Source organism: Lontra canadensis, unplaced genomic scaffold (assembly GCF_010015895.1).
Source record: "Lontra canadensis isolate GAN:19392208 unplaced genomic scaffold, GSC_riverotter_1.0 scaffold200, whole genome shotgun sequence".
In the NCBI taxonomy this organism is placed as follows: Eukaryota; Metazoa; Chordata; class Mammalia; order Carnivora; family Mustelidae; genus Lontra; species Lontra canadensis.
In genome coordinates this window covers 347,505-372,240 of record NW_022631194.1, presented here as the reverse complement: position 1 = coordinate 372,240, position 24,736 = coordinate 347,505, and the positions used below count along the sequence as shown (strand labels likewise).

The following is a 24,736-nucleotide window of genomic DNA, read 5'->3' as shown; positions in this document are numbered from 1 at the left end:
CAGATCCTTTGAAAAATTTTCAGTCCTGGTTTTATTGCCCCTCTGCTTCAATTAACATTCATTCAGACTATTCCCTTGGTTTCAGGATACCACCCTCTCCTGGGTCTATTCTCTGTCCACTCCTTCTCTGTCTCCTTCCTGCTCTGTTCTTCCCATTCCTACCCTCCACTGTTTTCTTGCCATATTGGCTTTCTCACTGTACATACTATTCCTGGGTGATCTCACGTACTTCATACTTCGGTGATTTCAACTCTAAGGTGTATCTGAGCTCTGCCTTCACAATCTCTTTTGTGTTGACCTGGATGGCCTTTAGGCACTTAGCACATCTTAAATTGAACTCTCTTAATCTCCCAGCCTCGTTTCCAGACCTTTTCTTTATCCAATATTCTTTGTATAAATTGGGTGGCCTCACTCTTCATCATGTATTCCAGACTAGTCAAGCTTGACTCCTCCCTGCTGATTTAACCTAAGTACTCAATCTCTTGTCTCCTCTCCAGCCACCAGTGTCTTAGTTCAGACCTTTAGCATCTATCATCTGGACAGCCACAGTAACCTCCTGTACGGTTTCTCTTTCTGCAGTGCATCTTTTACATGGCCACCATAGTCCATATAGAACAAACCTGGCTGTGTCTTTTCCCTACAAAAATATGACTCATCACCTACAGACTGCAAGCTCCTTAGAGTGGTCTTCAGGCCTCTGAGTTGGTCTCCTGCTCCTCCTCTCTAAGCCTCATTTTCAGCCACTTCCTTCTCGAAATTTTAGCTTCCAGCAGCTCCAAACCATGTGTTGTATATACCCCTGTATATTCCCAGTATACTCCCAGGTAGATATCATGCATTTTCTTAGTTCTGTGCATATACTCATGTTCTTTCCTACCTGCAAAGAAAGCCAGGTCTTTCTACCCCCATCCCCTGTCTTTTACCTAACTACTGCTCTTTCATCCATGAAGAGAGTAGTTCTTTACTATTTTAGGGGTGGTAGAAACCTTTGAATGTGTGATAAATACCTTAGAGCCTCTTTCTAGAAAAATACATATAACCCTCAAATTTGCACATGATACAACCTTCAACTAAGGTATTCCTAATGCATCCTAAATACATCCTATCTCTCTACATACCTGTTTGATCTCCCTTTTTCCGTATTTTACATTATGTATATATTTCTACCATTGCATGCCCCTTGTGACATTATCATTATTTAGTGTCTCCACCACTACGCTTCAAGTTCCTTGAGGGCGGTGACTATCTTACTCATCTTTGTATCCCCAGCACTTAGCATAGCACATATAAATTATCACCAAAAAATTGAGGTTGACTCTTCCTTAAGAACAAACCATCTTTCACCTTGGACCATTTACCTATTCAGCGAACATTAATGGAAAGCCTACCATGTGTCAGGCATTGTGCAGGGTGCTGAGAATACAGATTAATATTCAAACACCCTTGTCCTCGCAGAGCTAACACCTAAGAAAGTGTGTTTAAATTAGACATTACAAAACTGTGTGGCAAATGCTTTGGAAATACAAGATCGAATAGGATTATATAAAAAGAGCAACACATCTTTGAGAGGTCAAAGGTGGCCTTCCAGAGGTAGTAATAATTAAGTTAAGACTTGTAGGGACTGGAGAGAAGTTCCTGTCAAAGGACAATGTGCATGGAAGTCTTTATAGGAAAGAAAGAGTATTGTGTCTAAAGAACCATAGGCAGTTCCATATGGCTGAAAATATGAATTTGGTGAACATGAGGGACACAAGAGGCTGGAAGAGTCTTCTAAACCATGCTGAAGAGTTTATGCTTTCTCCTAAACAAAGGCATTAAAGAATTTTATTCTTAACGTTCCTAACAGAAGAAAAGAGGAGTTATGGGGCACCTGGTTGGCAAAGTTGATAGAGCATCTGACTCTTGGTCTCCAGGTGGTGAGTTCGAGCCTTACAAAGGGTGTAGAGATGACTTTAAAAATAAGACAAAACTGTTTAAAACAAAAAAGAAAAAAAGAGGAGCTGTGTCAGAGTGTGTGCATGTGTATATACAGAGAAGGTTCTGCTCACCAGTAAAAAAAAAAAAAAAAAAAAAGCTTTTAGAACACCAAACAGTGCTGTCATGTGCCTACCATCTGATGCCAGCTTGAACCAAAACTGACGAAGTGGGATCCTGCAATCTCTTGGCTTTACATTGTTAGGGAAACCATATTGTGGAAAAGCTAAGAAAGCTCCATGAAAGAAAATACATTAAAAAATCAGTTTTTCTACCATTTTCCTCTTTCCTTTTTTTTTTTTTATTTTAACTCCTTTCCCATAAAGTTTTGTTTTTCTAAATACTTGCAAACAGGGATATAAGAGGCAAGTTTCACTGGCTCCTTTTTTGTTTGCAAGCTTCTCTAGCTAAAATGATAATCGTAAATTGCAGGAAAAAAATATACTTTTATTTTTGCCTAACATAAACAATGTTCTAAAACATGGATGATTTCAAAAATTGACGAGCATTTTAACACCTTCTCCCAGTGTTGTGGGCTTTAATAAATAGATCTTATATAAGTGGATCTTGTGTTTAATCTTGGAAACAAGTTAATTGTCTGGTTAACAGAACTTTTATCTCAAAATAGTCTGTGTTGGGCATTTCTCAAAAGATTATGTATATTGACATTTGATCTCCTCCTCCTCCAGATACTTTTCTTTGGATTTGGGTGGCTTTTCTTCATGCGCCAACTGTTTAAGGACTACGAGGTAAGAAGAGTTCATTTTGGTTATACTGTTATTGTGTGAATCTAGATTGTTTTAAAATGGGCAAGAATGGTGGCTCAGTCCAGTAAGCATCCAACTCTTGGTGTTGGCTCAGGTCGTGATCTTAGGGTCAGGAAATCAAGCCCCCTGTTGGGCTCTGTACTTAGCATGGAGGCGACTTGAGATTCTGTTTCTCCCTCTCTCCTCTTGTGCAAGTGTGCTCTCTCTCTCTCTCTGAAATAAATCTTTAAAAATAAAAATGAAATGGACAAGAAAAATATCTCTGTCCAAAAAGAGTCATGTTCACTTCCAAGGTAGGAAGTTTTAGCCAAATGAGTACCATATAATTCTTAAATTGGAGACTATGATTAGTTGACTTAAAAAAATAAATAAATAAAAAATAAAGGCAGGCTCTGTGTAACCCAGGAGCAAAACTGACATGCCTTAGTAATATCAGTATAAAGAACAACAGCAGACAGTTATTTTTTTTGAAGAGAATTTAATTTACAATGTCTTATAAATGTTCCCATTCATTTGGGTATCTGACCTTCAGTGTTAATAACCTAAGTCATCCTAAATTAATATCAAAATCTTAAGGCTGATCTGGTTCTTAAGCCAGAAGTTCATAGAAACACCAGCCTAGACTGGACATTTCCTAATTAATCCTTATTTAGTGATAAGCTCAATGGTTGTGGACTACTTTTAGGTCGTTTCTAGGATGTTCACCATTAAACCTTCCAAGGAGTTTGGTTTGTGGTCTGAAAGAGCCCAGGATTCTAGAGTCTGCTCTGCTCAATACTTCAAGGCCTCCCAGGGGAGGTTCCAGAACTGGCCCAAGGTCTGAAGAGTGTTGAAGAAACCCTTTTAGCACTAACCTGTGTGTGTGTGTGTGTGTGTGTGTGTGTGTGTGTGTGATCTTTTTTAAGTCAGTGCACATCAGGAATTCTAAGTGCTGCTTCTTGCCCTGTCACTTCAGGCTGTGCTTTAAATTCTCCATCCACAAGAGGATGATGGTAATAGTGCCCTATGATTTAGAAATACTACCTACTTCCATCTATTTCTTTAGCTCCAAGCAAGTTGCTATTATAGCCCTGTTTCCAATGACTTGAGAATTTTTTCATTAAGTTTTCTGACTTGTGACCAGATTATTAATTCAATATTTCACGCAAGGAAATGACTTGTATTCTCTATTTGACTTTTAATAGGTTCGTCAGTATGTGGTACAGGTGATCTTCTCTGTGACTTTTGCATTCTCTTGTACCATGTTTGAGCTCATCATCTTTGAAATCTTAAAAGTATTGAACAGCAGGTGAGTGAGTACTAATCAGCCCTTCTCATGGAGAGAACTGTGTGATGAGATGGAAGACTTACCTGAATTCCATAGCTGAAAAAATCCACTGTGTGGTTAGTTTAGTCTCAGTTGCTGTAAAAATCATAGCAAGTTTGGGTCCCAATCACCTAGTAACTGGTTTGACACCAATTGTGAAATAAGAGAAAAGAAAAAAAAAGTCTGACCTTTAGCTCTAATGAGAGCTAATTGAGAGGCCTAATTGAGAATGAAGCTGTGAGAACCTAGGTCCCAGGCTTCACACCAGAAGTTTTATTCTTCTCAGGATGCTCTTTGAATCCTGCTAATGGCCCTTCATATTGTTGTGCTAATGAAAAAAATCTCTACCTGAAAAGATGAGAATTGCTCAGAGTTAGTTAGGAATGGGCTTCTCTGAAGTCTGAACTCCAGCTTTCACTTAAGTTACCTTCGTTGATTTCACAGGTGTGGTGGAGTCTGATTGAACTTAGTCTTCTTTAAAGCATTTTTTAAAAGCAACTCCTATTCCCCTCCAAATAACAGGCCTGTTTATTAGACAGCCTGTCCAAAATATTTCTTGCTTGTTAACTGCAAGCTTGAGTTCTTTTAGACCATTGTTTGTGTGTAGAGTACATCAGCTATTCTATGTTGACTTTTGTAAATTTTTATCCCTGTATGGAAAAATCTTTTAATAAAGTGGCATTTGACTCTGTAATCAGGAATCAGTGCTGAGCTAAGCTGTGTAACTTGTTCCAGACTCCTGATACTTGAGACTTACAGAGAGATGGTGTTCTCAGATTCCTTTGAGAATCAGAGTTGATAATTAATGTCTCTTGATAAATCAAGAATTTGTAGTATGATAAAACAAGAATGTATCCTGACGCTTACTTTAACTAGTTCTTTAATAATCCAAACCTTTTTTGGATGAGCAGGATATAGATCCTATGACTGTCAAGAATAGACAAGTGTTCTTTTACTTACTAATTACAAATTATTAATCACAACCAGGAACTTCCACTGCTCTCTACCCAGAGGTCAGCAAGTCATTCTGTAAAGGGCCAGATAATAAACATTTTAGGCTTTGTAGATTATACGGTTTCCATCACGATTACTCAGCTGTGCTGTTGTAGAGCGAAAGTCAGCCAAAGGCGATGTATAAACAAATGGGTGTGGCTGTGTTCCAATAAAATGTCACTTATAAAAGCAAGTGTCTAAATGAATGAATGAATGAATGAATGAATGCAGGTGTCTGGCAAGCCATAGTTTGCCATTCTCTAAGTATGAAAAGAAAAGATTATGCCTCAAATATTCTACAACCAAAATTGTTTTTGGTAGACGATGTCCCGCCTTTTAACTCCTTTATAATTAATCTATAGAGTAAGACACATCACTCAGTTACTTTGCTATTTATTTCTTAAATACTTAACCTTAAAGAATATAAGAAGTTGCATTACTAAAATCTGGTTGTTCTTTGGGTGCTTTTTGGGGGGTTGGGTTTGTATAGACTGAGACACATTCAGTTACACCTATTTCTTTTATACTAACACTTGGCCCTACTACGTAACAGAAGTATGGGCCTTGATCATGTGTTATTTTGGTGCACTGACTTCATTCAGAATAGTTCTCAAAGAAGAATCTTGGTCCTAACAAAGAGTTAGGACACCTCTGAGCAGTTTGACACCTCTGAGCAGAAATGCTGTGGCCTCCTACTTAGATATATAATCTTGTTAGGACCCTTAATTTTCTCAAGAGAATGTCATTTACTTTCAGCTTAAAAAAAAAAAAAAGTTAAAAAACGTGTTTGTTTTTAATTGGCAATATGGGTCACACTTGTCATTTCAAACCCACTGCCTCCCAATATCTTTTAGAAATTTAGCTGAAATACTAAGTACAGTTGCCTAGAAAATGTGTAGCTTATTTGTTTCTCTGGATGCTCTAAAGTGGGTTAATCCAGAGAAATAAAAAGCTGTCAATAGATCTAGACTAAATGGTATTGGCTTTTTGTTAGCAGAGCTTTTAATGAATAGCTTTGTTTTATGATGGCTTCCACCTATATTGGGGGAAACAGTAAAAAACCACCCTCTGAAACTCATCTTGATGTTTCTCTTTAAAGGATGTTGTTGAAGACCTTGTTAATTGCCTTCACATTTCTTCTTTAGGAAATCTTTGGAGTAATTTCATTATGGTCTTGGTATACTTCAGTAATAGTAAATCAGTAATAATTATACTTCCTTGAAGCAGTTGGTTTCCCATAACACTGTCATTTACTTAACTGATCAAATTTTCTATTTCTCATCAACCATTAGAAACTTCAAGCTAAATTTTTGATCCATTAATATCATGTTTCTAGAGCTCTGTGGTGTGCATTTTCATAATACTCATCAGCCCTGGCCTTCTTTTATACCTATCTTTTCCCTTGTTTTTCCTTTCTTTTCCTACTTTCTTACAGTTTATTTTATTATCCTATATTTTATATATCTTCATAAGGCACTTAACCACTTAACTTTTTGAAACAAGGCCCAAGTGTAAGTTTAAAATTAGCAAATACAAAAGACACGATCAAGAAAGTGAACAGATTCCCCAAGAATGGGAAAACATTTTTGTAAATCACTTACCTGATAAGAGACATCTATCTAGTATATATGAAGAACTCTTACTAGTTCAACAATAAAAAGACAACACATTGAAAAATGGGTAAAGGATCTAACTAGGAGTTCCTCCAAATAAGATACACGTATGCCAATAAGCATATGAAAAGATGCTCAGCATCATCAGTCGTTTGCAGGGAAATGGCAGTCAAAATCATGACAAGATACCACTTGACACCCATGAAGGTGGCTATAATCAAAGTCAGTAACAAGTGTGAGCAAGGCAATGCAGAATTTGGAACCTTCCTATACTACTGGGGAGAATGTAAACTGGTGCAGCCACTGGAAAATAGCAACAGTCCTCAAAAAATTAAATAGTTATCATATGACCCAGCAATTCCACTCCTGGGTACATACTAAAGAGAAATGAAACATGTCCACACAAAAGTTCATACCCAAGTGTTCATAGCATCGCTGTTTATAATAGCTTAAAAGTGAAACAATCCAAATGTCCAGCAACTAACGAATGGATAAATAAATATGGCATATCTATATAATTGAGTGAATATTATTTACCTATAAATAAGAATTAAGTACCTTGAAAACATTATGCTAAGTGGAAGAAGCCAGACTTAAGATGACATGCATAGGCAAATCCATAGAGACAGAAAGTAGATTGGGGGTTTCCCAGGGCTGGGGCAGTGAGGAGAAAAGGAGAGAGAATGGGAACAATTTCACTATGGAGTAATGAAAAATGTCCTAAAATGTATTGTGATGGTTGTACAACTTTATGAATATGCGAAAACCATTGAATTGTACACCTTAAATGGGTGGATTCTATCTCAATAAAATTGTTATTTAAAAAAAAAGTCCACGGTCAGGGGGTGGACAAAATTGGTGAAGGGGAGTGGGAGATACCGGCTTCTAGTTATGGAATGCATTAGTCATGGGAATAAAAACCATAGCATCAAAAATAAAAGTCCTAAAAATATTTTAATCAATTCACAAAATACAGTTCATAAGCATTAATAAAAGTAGTCATGCAGATCAAATGTTTATATTGAAGATGCAAAAGAAATATTTAAGTCTTTATAGCACATTACTATTTATAGCGATTACTATTGACATTTATTTTCTTTTAATTATGAGACTCCCGGTGATAAATGAAACAATAGTCATATTCTACCAGTAATAGTATATGTTGATATGTTATTATACACTGCCTATGAATATGACTAGAGCATTTCCATTCTCATTTAAATAAGGAAAATTTTTAGAAAGTTAGGATGTTCGTATATACTTTTCAGGACTCTATAATATATTCTTTAACCTCTATAAAGAAGCAGACAGTAACAGCCTACTTGACTAATTGGATGGGATATATTCAGTATTGAGTTCAGAGTAAGAAATCTTTAAGACTAAAGAGAATGAAAGTTGCTGCCTTCTTCCCCTCCTAGTGATATTCTTTAATATTTATTTCAGTTCCCGTTATTTTCACTGGAAAATGAACCTGTGTGTAATCCTTCTGATCCTGGTTTTCATGGTGCCTTTTTACATTGGCTATTTTATTGTGAGCAACATCCGACTATGTGAGTATTTGTAAACGTATTTTACCCTCTCATGTCAGCACATAGATTGAGATGAGGATTTGTGGGGATTGAGGCTGTGGAGAGCTTCATTTCTATGTTACTTTCAGTAGCGACTGTTGTTTAGGGATGCCTCGCATGCAGCATCTTAAGAAGTTTGGCGCAAAATCAATGTTGACTGATTAGATAATTTGTGCTGCTACAGCTGTATTTCTATTTCCACTATAGTATCTCCCTTAACCCACATCTTAATTTCAGCCAAATGCCTCTTACAGTGATTAGGATGCTTTCTCTAAAAACTTTTATTCCATCACTCATTTGTCAAGTGAACAAGCCAGCCAAATATTAGTATGATTCCATATCTGTAAGTAGAACAAGCTCTTTAACATAGATCTGTTTTACCTTACTGTCCTTCTCCTCTTTCCTAGTACATAAACAGCGTCTGCTCTTCTCCTGTCTCCTGTGGCTGACCTTCATGTACTTCTTCTGGAAACTGGGAGATCCATTTCCCATTCTCAGCCCAAAACATGGTGAGTATATATGTAGTGGGGAGAAGGAAATAATTGTTTATCATTTCCTAATTTTAAAAAACAACTATTTTTAAACTTCTGATTGTGGGAAATATAGCAAATTATTTCTCTAAAAACAGTATGGTTTTATTTATTTATTTATTTTTTTAACAGTGTGGTTTTAAACTGAATTTCCCTTCATCCTAGGAAATATCAAATACTGGCTTTGGAAACTACTTCTGTGATTTTATTTATTTTTTTTTTTTTTAAAGATTTTATTTATTGATTTGACAGAGAGAGATCACAAGTAGACAGAGAGGCAGGCAGAGATAGAGAGAGAGAGAGAGAGAGGGAAGCAGGCTCCCTGCCGAGCAGAGAGCCCGATGCGGGACTCGATCCCAGGACCCTGAGATCACGACCCGAGCCGAAGGCAGCGGCTTAACCCACTGAGCCACCCAGGCGCCCCTACTTCTGTGATTTTAGAGCAGGAGTTTTTGACCTTCAGTTAGTGAATGAACTTCCAAGAGAGTAAGGGGTGGGGAAAGTTGTCTTTATATTTAAAATTCCTATTATTGTATGTGGAATTATCAGGAAATATTTGTATGTATATTTGGAGCTGAAGTATCCACAAGCTTTTATTAGACTCCCAAAGGGGTCAGTGACCCAAAAGATAAATGACCACTGCTCAAGTAATGATAAATACTGTCTTTAGGGAGTATATGTATTTTAGGAAAGAGCAATGACATAAAACATTCAAAATTAGTGGATAAAGAAAAGCTTTCTAAGTATCAGTGTCTCTCCTTACACAATAAAGTTCATTTTAAATACAAGAGCAGGAGCGCCTGGCTGGCTCAGTTGGTAGAGCATGCAACTCTTGATCTTGGGGTCATGAGTTGGAGCCCCTTGCTGGGTGTAGAGATTACATACATAAAACTTAGCAAAATCTTCACATATAAGAGCAGATCATAGAGCCCTATTTTCTGTGCTAAAAACCATGAACAATAATCTGTCATCTAATAGTCCTTCCAGAACTACTTCAGAAATATATACATGAATATAAGTATAGATCTGTATGCCACCTGTAATGAATATATTGGCACTTTGATACTGGAGATTTAAAAAAAATACACATTTGTTCATTTCACTGTCCCGCTATGTCAGGATTCTTATAGCAGAAAACAGAATCTACTTTAACAAATTTAAAGCAGAAAGTGATTTATTTCAGGTTATCAGGGAGTTAATAGAATTTTTAGGAAAGCAAGATGTCAAACTTAAATGCTGCATAGTGAAGAGTAACATTCAACCATACAACAATAGTCACTGGAGAAAACCCCACTGAAGTTGTCACTATCACTGGGGACCTGTGACATCAGGGATCAGATAGTAGGACTGCTGCAGTCCCAAATGCTGTCCACACTCCCATGTTATTCACTTCTGCCTCTGACATCTCACATGGGCATTTGAATTTGATACAACCTAGGTACATTCAGAACCTTAGTTTCAAGGAAATCTGGGAAAGAATATTTGGCTTTCCAGATTCTGTAATACAAGAAGACATGCCTGGAAGGCATTAGAATGAATGTTGAGTAAACCAGTGTCTAGAATCTACCATGAATCCATCTGTGTCTACTCCTTGCCTGTAGCAGGGATCTGGAGGAAAGAGGTTATAAGATTGTGCTGCAGGAGGATCAGAAAAAATGCACAGTTTTAAAAAGCATATACAGGGGTGCCTGGGTGGCTCTCAGTCAGTTAAGTGTCTGCCTTCAGCTCAGGTCATGATGTCTGGGTCCTGGGATCAAGTTTCTAGAGCTATTCTCAGGACATTCCTTCACATTTTGTTTTTCTAGAAAATACCTATTCTTGCAATATTTAACTCTTGTCCATTCTAGATTTTTCTGGCCATCATGAAGATACTAATTGCTCCCACCTCAGTGTACTTACATCACCTATAGCAATTTTAATTACTTGTTACCTTTTCTGACTTCCTCATTAACTCACAAACCCCCTGAGGACCCTGGGGTCAAAAACTACATCTTACTTATCTTTCTATCCACAGTGTCTAGAGGGGAACCTAGCACATAAATGTTTAATGCATGTTTATTAAATCAGTGAATAAAAAAAACAATCTTAGTCTCTCCAAAGTACTAGATAAGTTTAAGAATGTAACACTCTGGATAGGATTTTAGGATTTGCTAATATGATTTGCATGCACATGTCCATATAGGGAAAGATTTGGAGTACAGAGGCCCTGACAATATAGCTCTCCTATAAACTATTTCAAGGAAGCCCAAGAGAGAGAAATTTGTGATATCAGAAATGAGGGACAAGAATTATAAAAGGACCCCAAAGCTGCTTTCAATAATAGCACAAGCTAACACACAGCCCAAAGACAAGACTCTGGTGTCTGTCTCCAGCTTTCTTCTTGTGAGCAGTCAGTTCACACGACCTGTGTAGCCAGACCGTGCCTGAGGGGAGATGAAGACTATCACATCTTTGGTATCTTCATCTTTTTTTCAAAATTCTGTAGAGATATCCTAAAGAAGACATTAGCGGGAAGAGCTAGGGAAATAGTTTCTGTTTTAGTTTCCCTTTGTGCTCCAGGAAATAAGCATTTTGGTTTTATGTCCAGTGTCTTCATTTGACTAAATGAAGTCATTCATTTGACTAAAAGAAGTAAGTAGAAAGAACAGTTTAGGCAATGGATAAGAAGCAGCCAGGCTTACCCTGCCATCTTAGAGCTTTTCTAGGACTATCTCAACAACCAGTATGATTTATTACTGTAGAGACCACAAAAAGACTGCAGGACCCCATCCTTACCTATAATGAAAAGATGTCTGTGGAAGTACTCCTTGTGCAGTGCCTGAACCAAGGAAGATGAGAAGGCATTCCATACTGGGAAGGAGTAAAGGAGGCTAAGAAGGTTTATGAAGTGCACAAAAAAAAAAATAATAAATAATAAATAAAAAGTGTATGAAACTAGAAAGAATCTGCGTGAGCAAATGGCAACAGTGAGATGGTTTTCCACATGCCACTTCATCCACCTGACTTACACTTATTAGCTAGAAGACAAGTAACAATTGACCTTAGTTTTATAGAAATGCTAAGATTACGTAGATCGTATCTTCAAAGTACTTTAGACCAGGAAAAGATATTTAATAAAGGGACACCACCTTAAAGGGAATAAAAGTAGAGGGGGCATTTTTCTAGTTTTTTATATTCAATAACCTACATTAATCCCTTGATTTTTTTTGTTACTGGATAATTTTATAGTCAATAAACATTAGCTGAACACCTTCCATGTGTCAGGCAGTAAGAAAATCAAAGATCAGTAAGACATGATTCCTTCCTATAAAGAGGATGTAGAGAGGTATGTGGGAAGTAGAGTCAACAGAATTTGGATAAGGATTTAGTCATTCATATAACATTCCACAAATATTTTTTGAATACCTAGTTTTATTTTAAGTGCTGGGGACACAACCATGAATGAAACAAACTTGGTTTCTGCCCTCCTGAAACTTACCCTCTGGCAGGGAGGACTGAACAGTAAATATATAAACAAATAATTGCCAGTTGTGATTATTATCAAGGAGCAAACAGGTTGGGGTGCCTGGGTGGCTCAGCAGGTTAAATCCTCTGCCTTCGGCTCAGGTCATGATCTCAGGATCCTGGGATCAAGCCCCGCATCGGGCTCTCTGCTCAGCGGGGAGCCTGCTTCCTCCTCTCTCTCTCTGCCTGCCTCTCTGCTTACTTGTGATCTCTGTCAAATAAATAAATAAAAATCTTTAAAAAAAAAAAGAAAAAGAAAAAAGGAGCAAACAGGTTACTGTGGTAGACAACAATGTAGATAAGGATGTCAAATTAGATGCCAGTGGTTAGAGTCAGCCTTTATGAGGAAGTATTTAAGCTGAGATTTAAAGGACAAGACCAAAGCTAGACCCAGCAAGAAGGCACAAGAGACTTCATATAAAGCCCTGAGGTTAAAAAAAAAAAAAAAAAAGACTGGTACATTCAAGGGGGAGCAAGAGGCAGAACGGAGACTAGTGGTATAGACCTCTATTTTGGTGACTAGATAGTTGATGTCATTTTCTAGAAAAGGTAGTGCAGAAGGAAGATAATTCAAACTTGGCATATGTTGAATTTGAGTTGCCTATGCACATCCAAGTGATATTCGGCAGGCAGTTGGATACAGAAGTTGGCAACTTAAGAGGAAGGTATGGATTTATTAGTCCTTATGGAAACAATTCCAGGAATCGAAAGAATTAGGCCCCATCAGCTAAACACCATTGGATAAACCTGGGAAAATAGCCAAGATCACCCATGGAAAATGTATAGAGTGAAATGAAACAGGATCGGGCCCATTCTGAGCAGAGAAGACCCAAGATAATAACAACTAGAGAAGTTAAAGGGTAACTGAGAGAAATGGTATAAAAGCCAAGAAAGAAAAATAATTTTAAATAACAATGATTCAGTTGCCTGGCTAGCTCAGTTAGTAGAGCATGACACTAAACAACAATGATTCATGTCATGAAAGATCGAATAAAGCATGGATTGGAAAATGTCATTGAATTTTACAACCAGAAGAAAATTCATGACCATATTATAGTAATGGTGAAGAGCATAGGTTGTAGAGCTACACTGCTTGTTTTTGAATCTTAACTCTGCCACTAGCTGTGTGGCCTTGACTAAGTTACTGACCCTCTCAGTGCTTCTGTTTCCGCATCTATAAAGTGAGGTTTTCCATAATACCTGCCTCATAGGGCTGTCATGAGGAGTAAATGAGTTAATACTGTTTCAAACAGTTCCTGGTGCATAACAGGCATTGATGAATGTTGCTCTACTATTGCCATTATGATTATTAGTGAAAGCAATTTTCTTCAGGTAGGAGAACGGAATGGAAGCCGAATGGCAGCCAGTTGAAGAATAAATGGAGGTGAAGAAGAGGTGATAGTAAGTGTGAGTTCCTTTTAAAAAGTTTGGCTTTTATAGGGGAAATAGAGGATTGGCGACTAGAGATAAACTCAAGGCTAAGGACAGACTTTCTTAGGAAGGAGACTTGAAACTGAAGGAAAAGAACCAGCCAGGAAGGAAATATTGAAGATAGAGAGGACAGGTGATGGAACAAGATTCTGGAGGCAGTAGAAAGGAAATAAGATCAAAGCACAGGTAGAGAAGTCTTAGGTTTCCACACTGTCTTGTTTGAGGGGGACAAGTTGAGAAGATGATTGCAGATGTGAATATAGTAGAAGGAAGTATATATCTAATAACTTCTATAATAGGGGCATTAGCTACTGAGAACAAGGATTGGGAAAATGAATTCAAGGTTTGCTGCAGGATGGGAGTGGTGCAACACCTGGTGGCTCAGGCGGATACATGTCTGACTCTTGGTTTCAGCTGAGGTCATGAGCTCAGTGAGATCCTGTGAGATCAAGTCCGGTATCAGGCTCTGCACTCAGTGGGGAGTCTGCTTGAGGTTGTCTCCCCCTCTCCCTCTGCCCCTCCCCACCATGTGCTTGTGCTCGCTCTCTCTCTCTCTCTCTCTAAAATTAAAAAAAAAAAAAATTTAATTTAATTAATTTATTTATTTGAGAGAGAGAGAGAACAGAGGGAGAAGGAGAAAAGACTCCCCTCTGAGCAGGGAACCGACATGGGGCTGGATCCAGTACCCCAAGATCACGACCTGAGCTGTAGGCAGATGCCTAACTGAGTCACCAAGGCACCCCTAAAATAATTTTTTTCTTTTTTTTTTTTTTAAGATTTAGTCTGCTGAGGGAATTGGGAAGAAATGGCTGACCAAGGGCAGGAGAAGAATTCCTCAGTAGTGTTGTAAGCTCTATTAAGACTAGAGACCATAAATCTGTAATGGCACCAATATCACAATGCACTCTAGGTGTTTTAGCAGCTCAGTCATGGGCACAGGGAAGATGGAGTGTTAGATTGATCCAAGATAGGGAGTTTTCAGGATCAGCGCTGAAGAAAGACAGTCAGGACAGTGTCCTAATGAGAGAAGTTGAAGCAAGCAAGCTTGGAGCTTAGACTCTGTGAAGAAGGAAATGGAAGGTAGGAAAAAGCAGAAGATTATAGAGACCAGAGGTCACAAAGAGCTCTAAAATGGTGTAGTGGAAGCACAGGAGCAGGAGGACCAGAATATTGGAATTTCGGTTTCAAAGCAAACAAAATTCCTGAATGGCAGCTCTGGTGTTAGGCCAGAGTGAATAATGCTGAAGTGGATTCCATCCTTGAAACAGGAAGGGAAAACAAAACTAGTTTTGTTCTGTGATTCCAAGCTTCCTGGCTTATTCTTCAGCATTGCTTCCTCTCATTTATCCCAAATATCCATGGCATTTATTTTAACTATTAATTATCAGCATTCTCAAATAATCAGAAACAATTGATAATTAGAATACAACTGATAATCTAAAACTCACGTATCTGCCTTTAAGATACTCATGTATAAATTCAGCTCATCTGTGAGATACTTTATGTGTTTACGGACAAAAATGAGTAAGACATAAGCTTATAAGACTTAAGAGCTTATTATGACCTAAGGGGGAAGTGTGTATCTTGATGGTAAGTATAGTGGAAAGTGTTACCTGGTATTTCTACTTTTCCAGCAGATTTACTTTCCTAACATTATTTTGCCAAAGCTTTTACTACTAAAAGTGCTTTGCTAGAGTTCACACTACCTTAAGTCAAAACGTATTATCTGCAAATACTATTTTAGCATTACCATCGCCCAGCAATAGAGATGATTCTGGAAGCATATGAGATAGGAGGAAAATCCATAGACTTTTATATATTTATTATGGAAGATCTACATATAGATAATTGAATTTTTAAATTTAATATTGATCATTAAAATTTTGCTTATTTAAGTTGTATGTAATGGTTGAGGTTTTCTGTCATTTTTCCCCTTGCAATGCCATTTTATCTTTATCACTTTGATGTTTTTAGGGATTTTGTCCATAGAACAGCTCATCAGCCGGGTAGGTGTGATTGGTGTGACTCTCATGGCTCTTCTTTCTGGATTTGGTGCTGTCAACTGCCCATACACGTACATGTCCTATTTCCTCAGGTAAAAAAGAACTTTGTCTCTTTTTTTTTTCCTATTACTTCATGAATACATATGTCCTAGCATGCCATCATCATTAATACTTAAATATGAGATCTGTGACACTGCTTTTTTAATTCTTCCTTCTGTCTTTAAAAGGCATTGTCCTAGGAATCTCTCCAAATAAATAATCTTATCACTTATATTATTTGCCCTTGGTTTGTCCTACATTCACTTATTTTTAAAATGGTTATTTTGGGGCACCTGAGTAACTCGGTTGAGTGTTCCACTCTTAATTTCAGCTCAGATCATGATCTTGGGGTTGTGAGACTGAGATTGAGCCCCACATTGGGCTCTGCACTCAGCAGAGATTCTGCTTGAGATCCCCTCTCTCCCCCTGCCTCTCCTTTTACCCCCACTCATAGGCATATACTCACTCACTCTCTCTCTCTCTAAAATAAATAAATCTTTTTAAAAATGGTGATTTCAGTCAGATTCTCCTTACTTCCTCTTACACTTTTTTTTTTTTAAGATTTTATTTATTTATTTGTCAGAGTGAGCACAGGCAGACAGAGTGGCAGGCAGAGGCAGATGGAGAAGCAGGCTCCCGCTGAGCAAGGAGCCCGATGTGGGACTCGATCCCAGGATGCTGGGATCATGACCTGAGCCGAAGGCAGCGGCTTAACCAACTGAGCCACCCAGGCGTCCCCCTCTTATACTTTTTAAAGGCACATGTCTCATGCAATGTGAGCTAATCCCCACTTCAGTAAATCAGTTCCTCCTAGAAGTAGAATGGTAGAAGGCAATGCCAAGTTGTAAGAGTGCTTACATGTGCATCATAAATGTCATTGGCTCAAAGCTAAGAAAGACTATAAGAGAGCCAGTTACCTTCCACTGCCCTGAAACTGCAAAACTTTTAGCTATAAAAAAAATGACAGCAAAAGCATTTTTGCTTTTTATAGTCATTTTAGTATTTTCTAGAAAAAGGTCCTTGAATTACTGGGTAACAACTAAGGTTTATGTGTTTCTCCAGCTGTCTTGTATTTATTATGCCCAAGGATGGGATCCCCAAACATTGCTAACAGTTTGTGCCTATTATAGAAATGTGACTGATGCAGATATTCTAGCCCTGGAACGGCGACTGCTCCAAACCATGGATATGATCATCAGCAAAAAGAAAAGGTAAGATATCAGCACATTAAAAAACTTGTACTCCTAGAATTTCTCGACAAGAAATGTGACTATGAATTGGGGCTAACAGGGAATTTCATCTTACTCATTGTTGTAATAAATTAAGGTACCATCAAAGACTTAGTGTCTAGTCTTACATGAAAGAAATTTTCAAATTCCACTTATTTCCTGACTTTAGATAAATTCTCCTGAGATTAGCTATTAATATAATGTTTACATTTGAAGCTATTCTGCGTTGGATGCTCTAAAAGTCTATTGCCCTACATTTTTATAAACTTCTGCGTGCCTGATTTCAATCTTTTCAACTTCCTTTTCTCCAACACTTTGAAAAATCCTTCAAGTCTGCTAGCTATTGTCATTTTATCATTTAAGAAGCACTTTCACAGTGTATGCTCCTAAAGTGGCATTTCTAGAAATCTATATCACAGTGAATCACAGCCTAGGCTGTATACTCAGACCGTCTGAATTTGAATCCTTGGCCCACAATTCACAGTGTGGCCTTGAGGAGTTACTTTATGTCTTGGTTTCCTCATCTGTAAAATGGAAATAATGAGTTGACATGTAAAACTCTTAGAACAGTGAACAACACAGAGCTGAGGAATACTATTGAACTTACTAATAGTCTCTGGAGGACAGTCATTAGGTTTTAGTGTTTTGTCTTCATTTATTCATCCATGTATTTTCATTCTCTTAGTAATTATAGGAAGCCTAGTTTATGCTATGTACTGCACTAAATTCTGAACTCTTAGAGATAGAATGAGGAACAAGATAAGTTACTGGGGTGCCTGGGTGGCTCAGTTGGTTAAGCGCCTGTCTTCGGTTCAGGTCATGATCCCAGGGTCCTGGGATCAAGCCCTGAGACATCAGGCTCCCGGCTTGGTGGGGAACCTGCTTCTCCCTCTGCCTCTGCCCTTCCCCAGCCCCCAACTTGTGTTCTGTCTTGTGTGAGCTCCCTCTCTCTCTGTCTCTGTAACAAATAAAATCTTTCTTTAAAAAAAGATAAGTTACTGACTTCATGAGGCTCATTAGTCTACTGTCTTTTTTAAAGTTCTATTACCCAAATAAAAGCAATGACATAGAGGTTTTAAATTGCATGAGTGTTTCTGCATTTCATGTTTTGTCTTTCAACATTTTTCTATAGTAAGACCCAGAGTCACGTCAAAGAAGGCTTAATATAAGAGATAACATAGACTTTAGAATGATAAAGAGGGCCTGATTTACCAGCTCATTATTGATCTCCATTTCTGTACATCTGTCCTAGAGTATTGATTCACATGTTGGATATACATTTATTCTTTGCATTTTGTTCACATTGATTCTATACAGTTTATTTTACATAAAAATGTAAATTTAGATTTAAAAAACATAACAGTAAGGGCACCTGGGTGGCTCAGTGGGTTAAAGCTCTGCCTTCAGCTCAGGTCATGATCCCAGGGTCCCGAGATCGAGCTCCGCAATGGGTTCTCTGCTCAGCAGAGAGCCTGCTTCCCACCCGCGCTCTGCTCTCTGCCTGCTGCTCTGCCTACTTGTGATCTCTCTGTCAAATAAATAAATAAAATCTTAAAAAACATAACAGTAAAAGCAGCATTATTCAATATTGAAAGATGATTATAAAGGAATAATACTATTTTGGTTCCTGTGATTGTTCTCCCATATACTATACTTCTTTCATTCATATGGAGAGATGAAAGTAATGACCCATGTCAAGTGTGGATGTACACTTTATTTAAGATTTGTTTGAGAGAGTGGGCGTGAGTGCATGAGCAGGCAGGAGGGGCAGAGGGAGAAGCATGCTTCCTGCTGAGCAGGGAGGCCCTCATGGGCTCGATCCCAGGACCGGAACTGAAGGCTTGCTGAACCAACTGAGCCATCCAGGCGTCCTCCATACTGTTTTCCACAGTCAATGCACTAGTTTGCATTCCCACCAATAGTGCACAAGGGTTCCCTTTTCTTCCACATCATTGCCAACACTTGTTATTCTTGTCTTTTTTTATTGTATCCATCGTGGCTGGCATGAGATGATATCTCATTGTGGTTTTGTTTTGCATTTACCTGATTGGTGATGTTGAGCATCTTCTAATGTATCTGTTAGGCATCTGTATGTCTTTAGAATAATGTCTATTCAGGTCCTCTGCCTACTTTTAATCAGATTGTCTTTTTGGTGTTGAGTTGTATAAGTTCCTTATACATTTTGGATATTAACCCCTTCTTGGATACATCATTTGCAAATATCTTCTGCCATTCGGTAGGTTGTCTTTTTGTTTTACTGGTTTCCTTCACTGTGCAAAAGCTTTCTATTTTGATGTTGTCCCAATAGTTTATTCTTACATTTGTTTCCCTCAATAGAGGAGACATATCCAGAAAAATATTTCTAAAGTTAATGTCCAAGAGATTACTACTGGTGTTTTCTTCTAGGAGTTTTATGGTTTCAGGTCTCACGTTTAGGTCTTAATCCATTTTGAGTTTATTTTTACATATAGTGTGAGAAGGTGGTCCAGGTGTATTCTCATGTAGCTGTCAGGTTTTCCCAGCACCATTTATCTAAGAGACTGTCCTTTCCCTTTGTATATTCTTGCCTCCTTTGTTATAGATTGAGTATGTAAGTGTGGATTTGTTTCTGGGCTTTCTATTTCATTCCATTGATCCATATTGTTTTTGATTACTATAGCTTTGTAGTACATCTGGAACTCCAGGACTGTGATACCTCCGGTTTTGTTCTTCCTTCTCAAGATTGACTTGGATATGTGGGGTCTTCTGAGGTTCATTACAAAATTTTGTACAATTTGTTTTAGTTCTATGAAAAAGGCTGTTGATATTTGACAGGGATTGCATTGAATCTGTACATTGCCTTGGATAGTATGGACATTTTAATAATATAAATTATTCCAATCAATGAACATGGAATATCTTTACATTTGTTTGTCTTCTTCAGTGTGTTTTAATCAGTATTTTAGAGGTCTCAGAGTACAGGTCTTCTACTGCCTAGGTATTTTGTTCATTTTTGGTGCAGTTATAAATGTGACTGTATTTTCTTTCTTTCTGGAAATAGTTTATTTCTTTCTTATGATTTTGGATGCCTTTCATTTTTTCTTGTCAGATTGTTACAGCTAGGACTTAGAGTACTGTGCTGAATAAAAGCGGTAAGAATGGACATCCTTGTTCTCTTCCTGAATTTAGAGGGAAAGCTCTCAGTTTTTCACCATTGAGTATGAGATTAGCTATGGGTTTTTCATATACGTCCTTTTTTATGGTGAGATATATTCCTTCTGAACCCACTTTGTTGAGAGTTTTACGATCAAATACTGAGTTTTGTCAAAGGCTTTTCTATTGGGATGAATATATGGGGCTCTTTTATTTTTTTTAAAGATTTTATATATTTATTTGACAGAGAGATCACAAGTAGGCAGAGAGGCAGGCAGAGAGAGAGGGAGAAGCAGGCTCCCTGCTGAGCAGAGAGCCCGATGTGGGGCTCGATCCAGGACCCTGAGATCATGACCTGAGCTGAAGGCAGAGGCTTAACCCACTGAACCACCCAGGCACCCCTATATAAAAGATATATATCTCTCTCTTCATATCATCCTTTTCTTCTACTTAGAGCCTTTTCTTTTCATTCAATGAAGTCCCTTTAACATTTCTTCTAAGGCCAAATTAGTGGTAATGAACTCCTTTAAGTTCTTTTATTTTTTTAAAGATTTATTTATTTATTTGATAGAAAAACACACAGCAAGAGAGGGAACACAAACAGAGGGAGTGGGAGAGGGAGAAGCAGGCTTCCCACCAAGCAGGGAGCCTGATGCAGGGCTCAATCCCAGGATCCTGGGATCACGGCCTGAGCTGAAGGCGGATGCTTAATGACTGAGCCACCCAGGTGCCTCTGAACTCCTTTAACTCTGGGAAACTCTCTCCTTCTATTCTGAATGATAACCTTGCCAGGTAGAGTATTCTTGCATGTAGGTTTTTTCCCTTTCAGCACTTTGAATATATTATACCATTCCTTTTTGTTCTGCAGAGTTTCTGCTGAAAAATCAGACAATAGCCTTGTGGGATTTCCCTTATGTATAACTATTTGCTTGTTGCTGCTTTTAAGAGTCTCTTCAATAGTTGACATTTTAATTACAATATGTCATGGTGTGGACCTCTATGGGTTTATCTTGTTTGGAATTCTTTGCATCCTAGGCCAAGATGTCTGTTTTCTTCCCTAGGTTAGGGAAGTTTTCTGCTATTTTTTAAATAAGTTTCCTGCCCCTTTCTTTCTCTCTTCTTCTGGGACCCCTATAATATGAGTGTTTGTTTACTTGATATTGTCCAAGAAATCCCTTAACCTTCCCTTATTTTTTTTAATTCTTTTTTCTTTTTGCTGTTCAGCTTAGGTGGCTCACATTACCTTGTCCTCTAGATCACTAATTCATTCTTCGGCATCCACTAATCTGGGTTAATTCCCTCTAGTATATTTTTCATTTCAGTTATTATATCCCTCAACTCTGGTTGTTTTTATTTTTTCTATCTCTTTGTTAAAGTTCTCGCTGAGTTCTTTCACCCTTCTCTCCTGTCTGGTGAACATCTTTATGATCATGATTTTATACTCTTTATCAGGCATATTGCTTGTCTCCATTTCATTTATCTCCTTCCGTTCTTTTTATGAGGTTTCATCTTGTTCTTTAGTTTGGAGCATGTTCCTCTCTCTCATTTTGCCTTTCTGTGCCTGTTCTATCAATTTGGTAGAACAGCTACTTCTCTTAAACTTGAGGGAATGCCCCTGTGTATGGTCATCCTCTGTGTAGACTGTGTGGCTGGTAATTTTGGTTAACTGACTGGAGCTGTGGCTGGCATGGGCTGGGGGTCCTGAAGCACTCCATTCTGGGTCTGGGATGTTCAGAGCTGAAGTGGGTGTGGTCCGGGATGGTCCTGGGGCTCTCTGTACAGAGAGTGCCTCAGCAGGATAGCTGAAGGTAAATTGGGGTGGGGAGGGGCACATGTCGTGGGCCTCTCTCTGCGGAGAGCTCTGCAAAATAGCTGCAGCTGCAATGAGTACAAGCCAGGATGTCTTAGGGCATTCCACAAAGGAAGCACCCTGAAGGGGTGGTTGGAGCCAAAGCTGCCACAGGCCAGAATGCTCCACTCAGGGAGTGCCCTGGCATGACAGCTGGCACTGAAGTAGACACAGGCCAGGGGTTCCCAAGGTGCTCCACACAGAGAGTACCCTGGCAGGGTGGCTAGAGTGAGAGCTAAAGCATCCATGAGCCAGGATGTCCCAGAGTGCTCTGCATCAGGGGGGCACCAGCAAGCCATCTGCAACTGAACTGGTGTGGGCCTGGTGCTTTGCACCTTTGCACCTGTGTCACCTGGTAAGATGGGTGGACACAGGGTGTCCCAGTGTGCATGGTTTTGAGCCTCCCTTGGTGGGACAGCTGGAGATGATGTGGTCTAGGGGCCCACTGAGATGGTAATCTGACTAGTGTGCCCAGCCCCTGCTCCTATCTATACTGTCAAGGTGGAGGGGAAACATAAACTATGGTGCTTGCCAGCCCGTTCCACCTGAAGGGAGTTTCAGCAGTTCCTCTGCTGTCTGATAGGGTTCTAGAGCTGGTTCCTTTATATTCTATTTGCTATTCTAAACCACAGCTTTTTTTCTGTGCCTCAGAGCAGACAAATCTGCTCATGATCCTTCAGTATTATTCTTTCCGCCTGCCCATTCTCCCCAGCCCTGCATTTCACAGCATTGGGGGTGGAGGGGTTCCCTTTGAGTTTCCGTCTGTTTTATTGTTCTCTATGTGGTCTATCTTTTGTTATACAGAAGCTGTTTAGTCAGCCCTCAGTTATTCTTCAGGAGGAATTGCTCTATAAATAGGTGTAGATTTGATGTGTCTGCAGCAGAGGTAAGTTCAGAGTCTTCCTACATCACCATCTTCAGCCTTTTCCTTGGATGTGTTCTTTTAAGCCGTTCCATCATAGTGGTTAGGAATTCCTTTCCCATGGTTAGGAATTGGCCTTGAGCCATACATGTATCCCTAGAGGTTCTGTCTAGTCGGAATCTGGGATGGTTGTGGTCCTGCAGTAGATCTTATTAATTTGAGTGGCTCTCAGAAGAGTCCGCCTTCCAACTTGGCCTAATTAGCACAGCAGTGGAGCTAATAGGACAGACAGGCAGCTAACATGACAACACTGGGACCCTTGGGATTCATACTAGAAAAACTGTTTTCACAAAGGCTGATAGTTGGGGAGTAGTGGCCAGAAAACCATTTTTTAATTTAACAGCAGAGGGCCATAGTGAGATGTCATGCAAGAAAAGTAACATCTGTTATGTACAAGAGTTAATGGTTGAAAATTGCAAGAAAGTAGCACACTGCGTTCTCACTTGAAACACTAAAGAGAAGATGAGGTTTATAGTATTTAAAAAACCTTCCTCAAGGGGCGCCTGGGTGGCTCAGTGGGTTAAGCCGCTGCCTTCGGCTCAGGTCATGATCTCAGGGTCCTGGGATCGAGTCCCGCATCGGGCTCTCTGCTCAGCAGGGAGCCTGCTTCCTCCTCTCTCTCTGCCTGCCTCTCTGCCTACTTGTGATCTCTCTCTGTCAAATAAATAAATAAAATCTTAAAAAAAAAAAAAAAAACCTTCCTCAAAAACCTAGTTCAGTTAGTATGAACATGCTGGTTTAGTGGTCAGAACCTTCAGCTTTTTTTCAGGCTGAGAGAGTTAAGTCATCTGTTACATTGTTTTGTTTTTCTGTTGACTTAGATATTAAAGCTTTTATTTTGGTAATCTTTGATATAGCTGGAATATAGCCTGTATTCACAAACAATATTAATACAATTTTGAAATCGTGGTCCTGTGGAAGATAGAAAATACAGCTATGTAACTACACTATGGTATAAGGAAAAGAACTTAAACTAGACAATCACTTTATTTATTTTATTTATTTTTTTTTAAGATTTTACCTATTTATTTGACAAAGAGATCCCAAGTAGGCAAAGAGGCAGGCAGAGAGAAGAAGCAGGCTCCCTGCTGAGCAGAGAGCCTTGACGTGGGGCTCGATCCCAGGACACTTGAGATTGTGACCTGAGCTGAAGGCAGAGTCCCAACCCATTGAGCCACCCAGGCGCCCCTAGACAATCACTTTATAGTAAGCATGTTAAGTGATCTTGGGCACATCTTGACGGTCTTAGTTTCCTCATAGAATGATGGGGTTAACTAAAGGGTCTCTAGGATTCCTTTCAGCCCATAAATTCTGAATTTATAATTTTCAGTTTGTGGATTACACAAAAACTAGAGTATTACAGCATGTAAAAGTTTAATGCAAGCTATTACTATGAAGAAAAAATCTTAACCTTTACTCTCTAGTTGGTTTTTTTTTTTTTTTTCAAAAATTTTTTCAAAATTTTCTTTTGAAAATTTGTAGGGATAGAGAAAAAAAATACATTCACTGGTAAAACTTTAGAACCAGCCACAACTGCCCTCAAAGTATGGCACTGCCAAGAGTTTAACTAATTCCTTTGACAGAAAACCATAAAAACTGGAAAAATTGTAAATAATAATAATAATAAATAATAATAATAATATTCAAATGCACTGGAAAATGAACAGAGAGATAAAATTTTGAGAAGAGTATCAGATTACTTTATGTTTGTGGCTTTCTTTTCTAGAGTTGCTCTTTAACCACTGCTGGCTCTCCTAGCACCCACTCAGACTGATAAATTTCCAGTTACTCTGATTTGAACTTTGAAGTGAAGTTTTGGAGACAAAAGAGATGCAGAAGTACTAAGATAATAGAATCTAAGTATAAACTGTCTGGA

The 24,736-nt window shown here is 38.6% G+C and overlaps 1 protein-coding gene across 3 annotated transcripts in view; it reads left to right on the top strand.

Annotated features, from left to right (window-relative positions):
* LOC116861539 (Golgi pH regulator) overlaps nt 1-24,736 on the top strand; it is a 56,466-nt gene that overhangs the window by 6,000 nt on the left and 25,730 nt on the right. For all 3 annotated transcript variants that reach the window (XM_032848185.1, XM_032848183.1, XM_032848184.1), the window contains exons 2-7: nt 2,664-2,723; nt 3,926-4,029; nt 8,097-8,203; nt 8,629-8,730; nt 15,661-15,781; nt 16,859-16,939. In XM_032848185.1, coding sequence (XP_032704076.1) covers nt 2,664-2,723; nt 3,926-4,029; nt 8,097-8,203; nt 8,629-8,730; nt 15,661-15,781; nt 16,859-16,939 — 575 coding nt within the window. The remainder of the gene's footprint in view (nt 1-2,663; nt 2,724-3,925; nt 4,030-8,096; nt 8,204-8,628; nt 8,731-15,660; nt 15,782-16,858; nt 16,940-24,736) is intronic.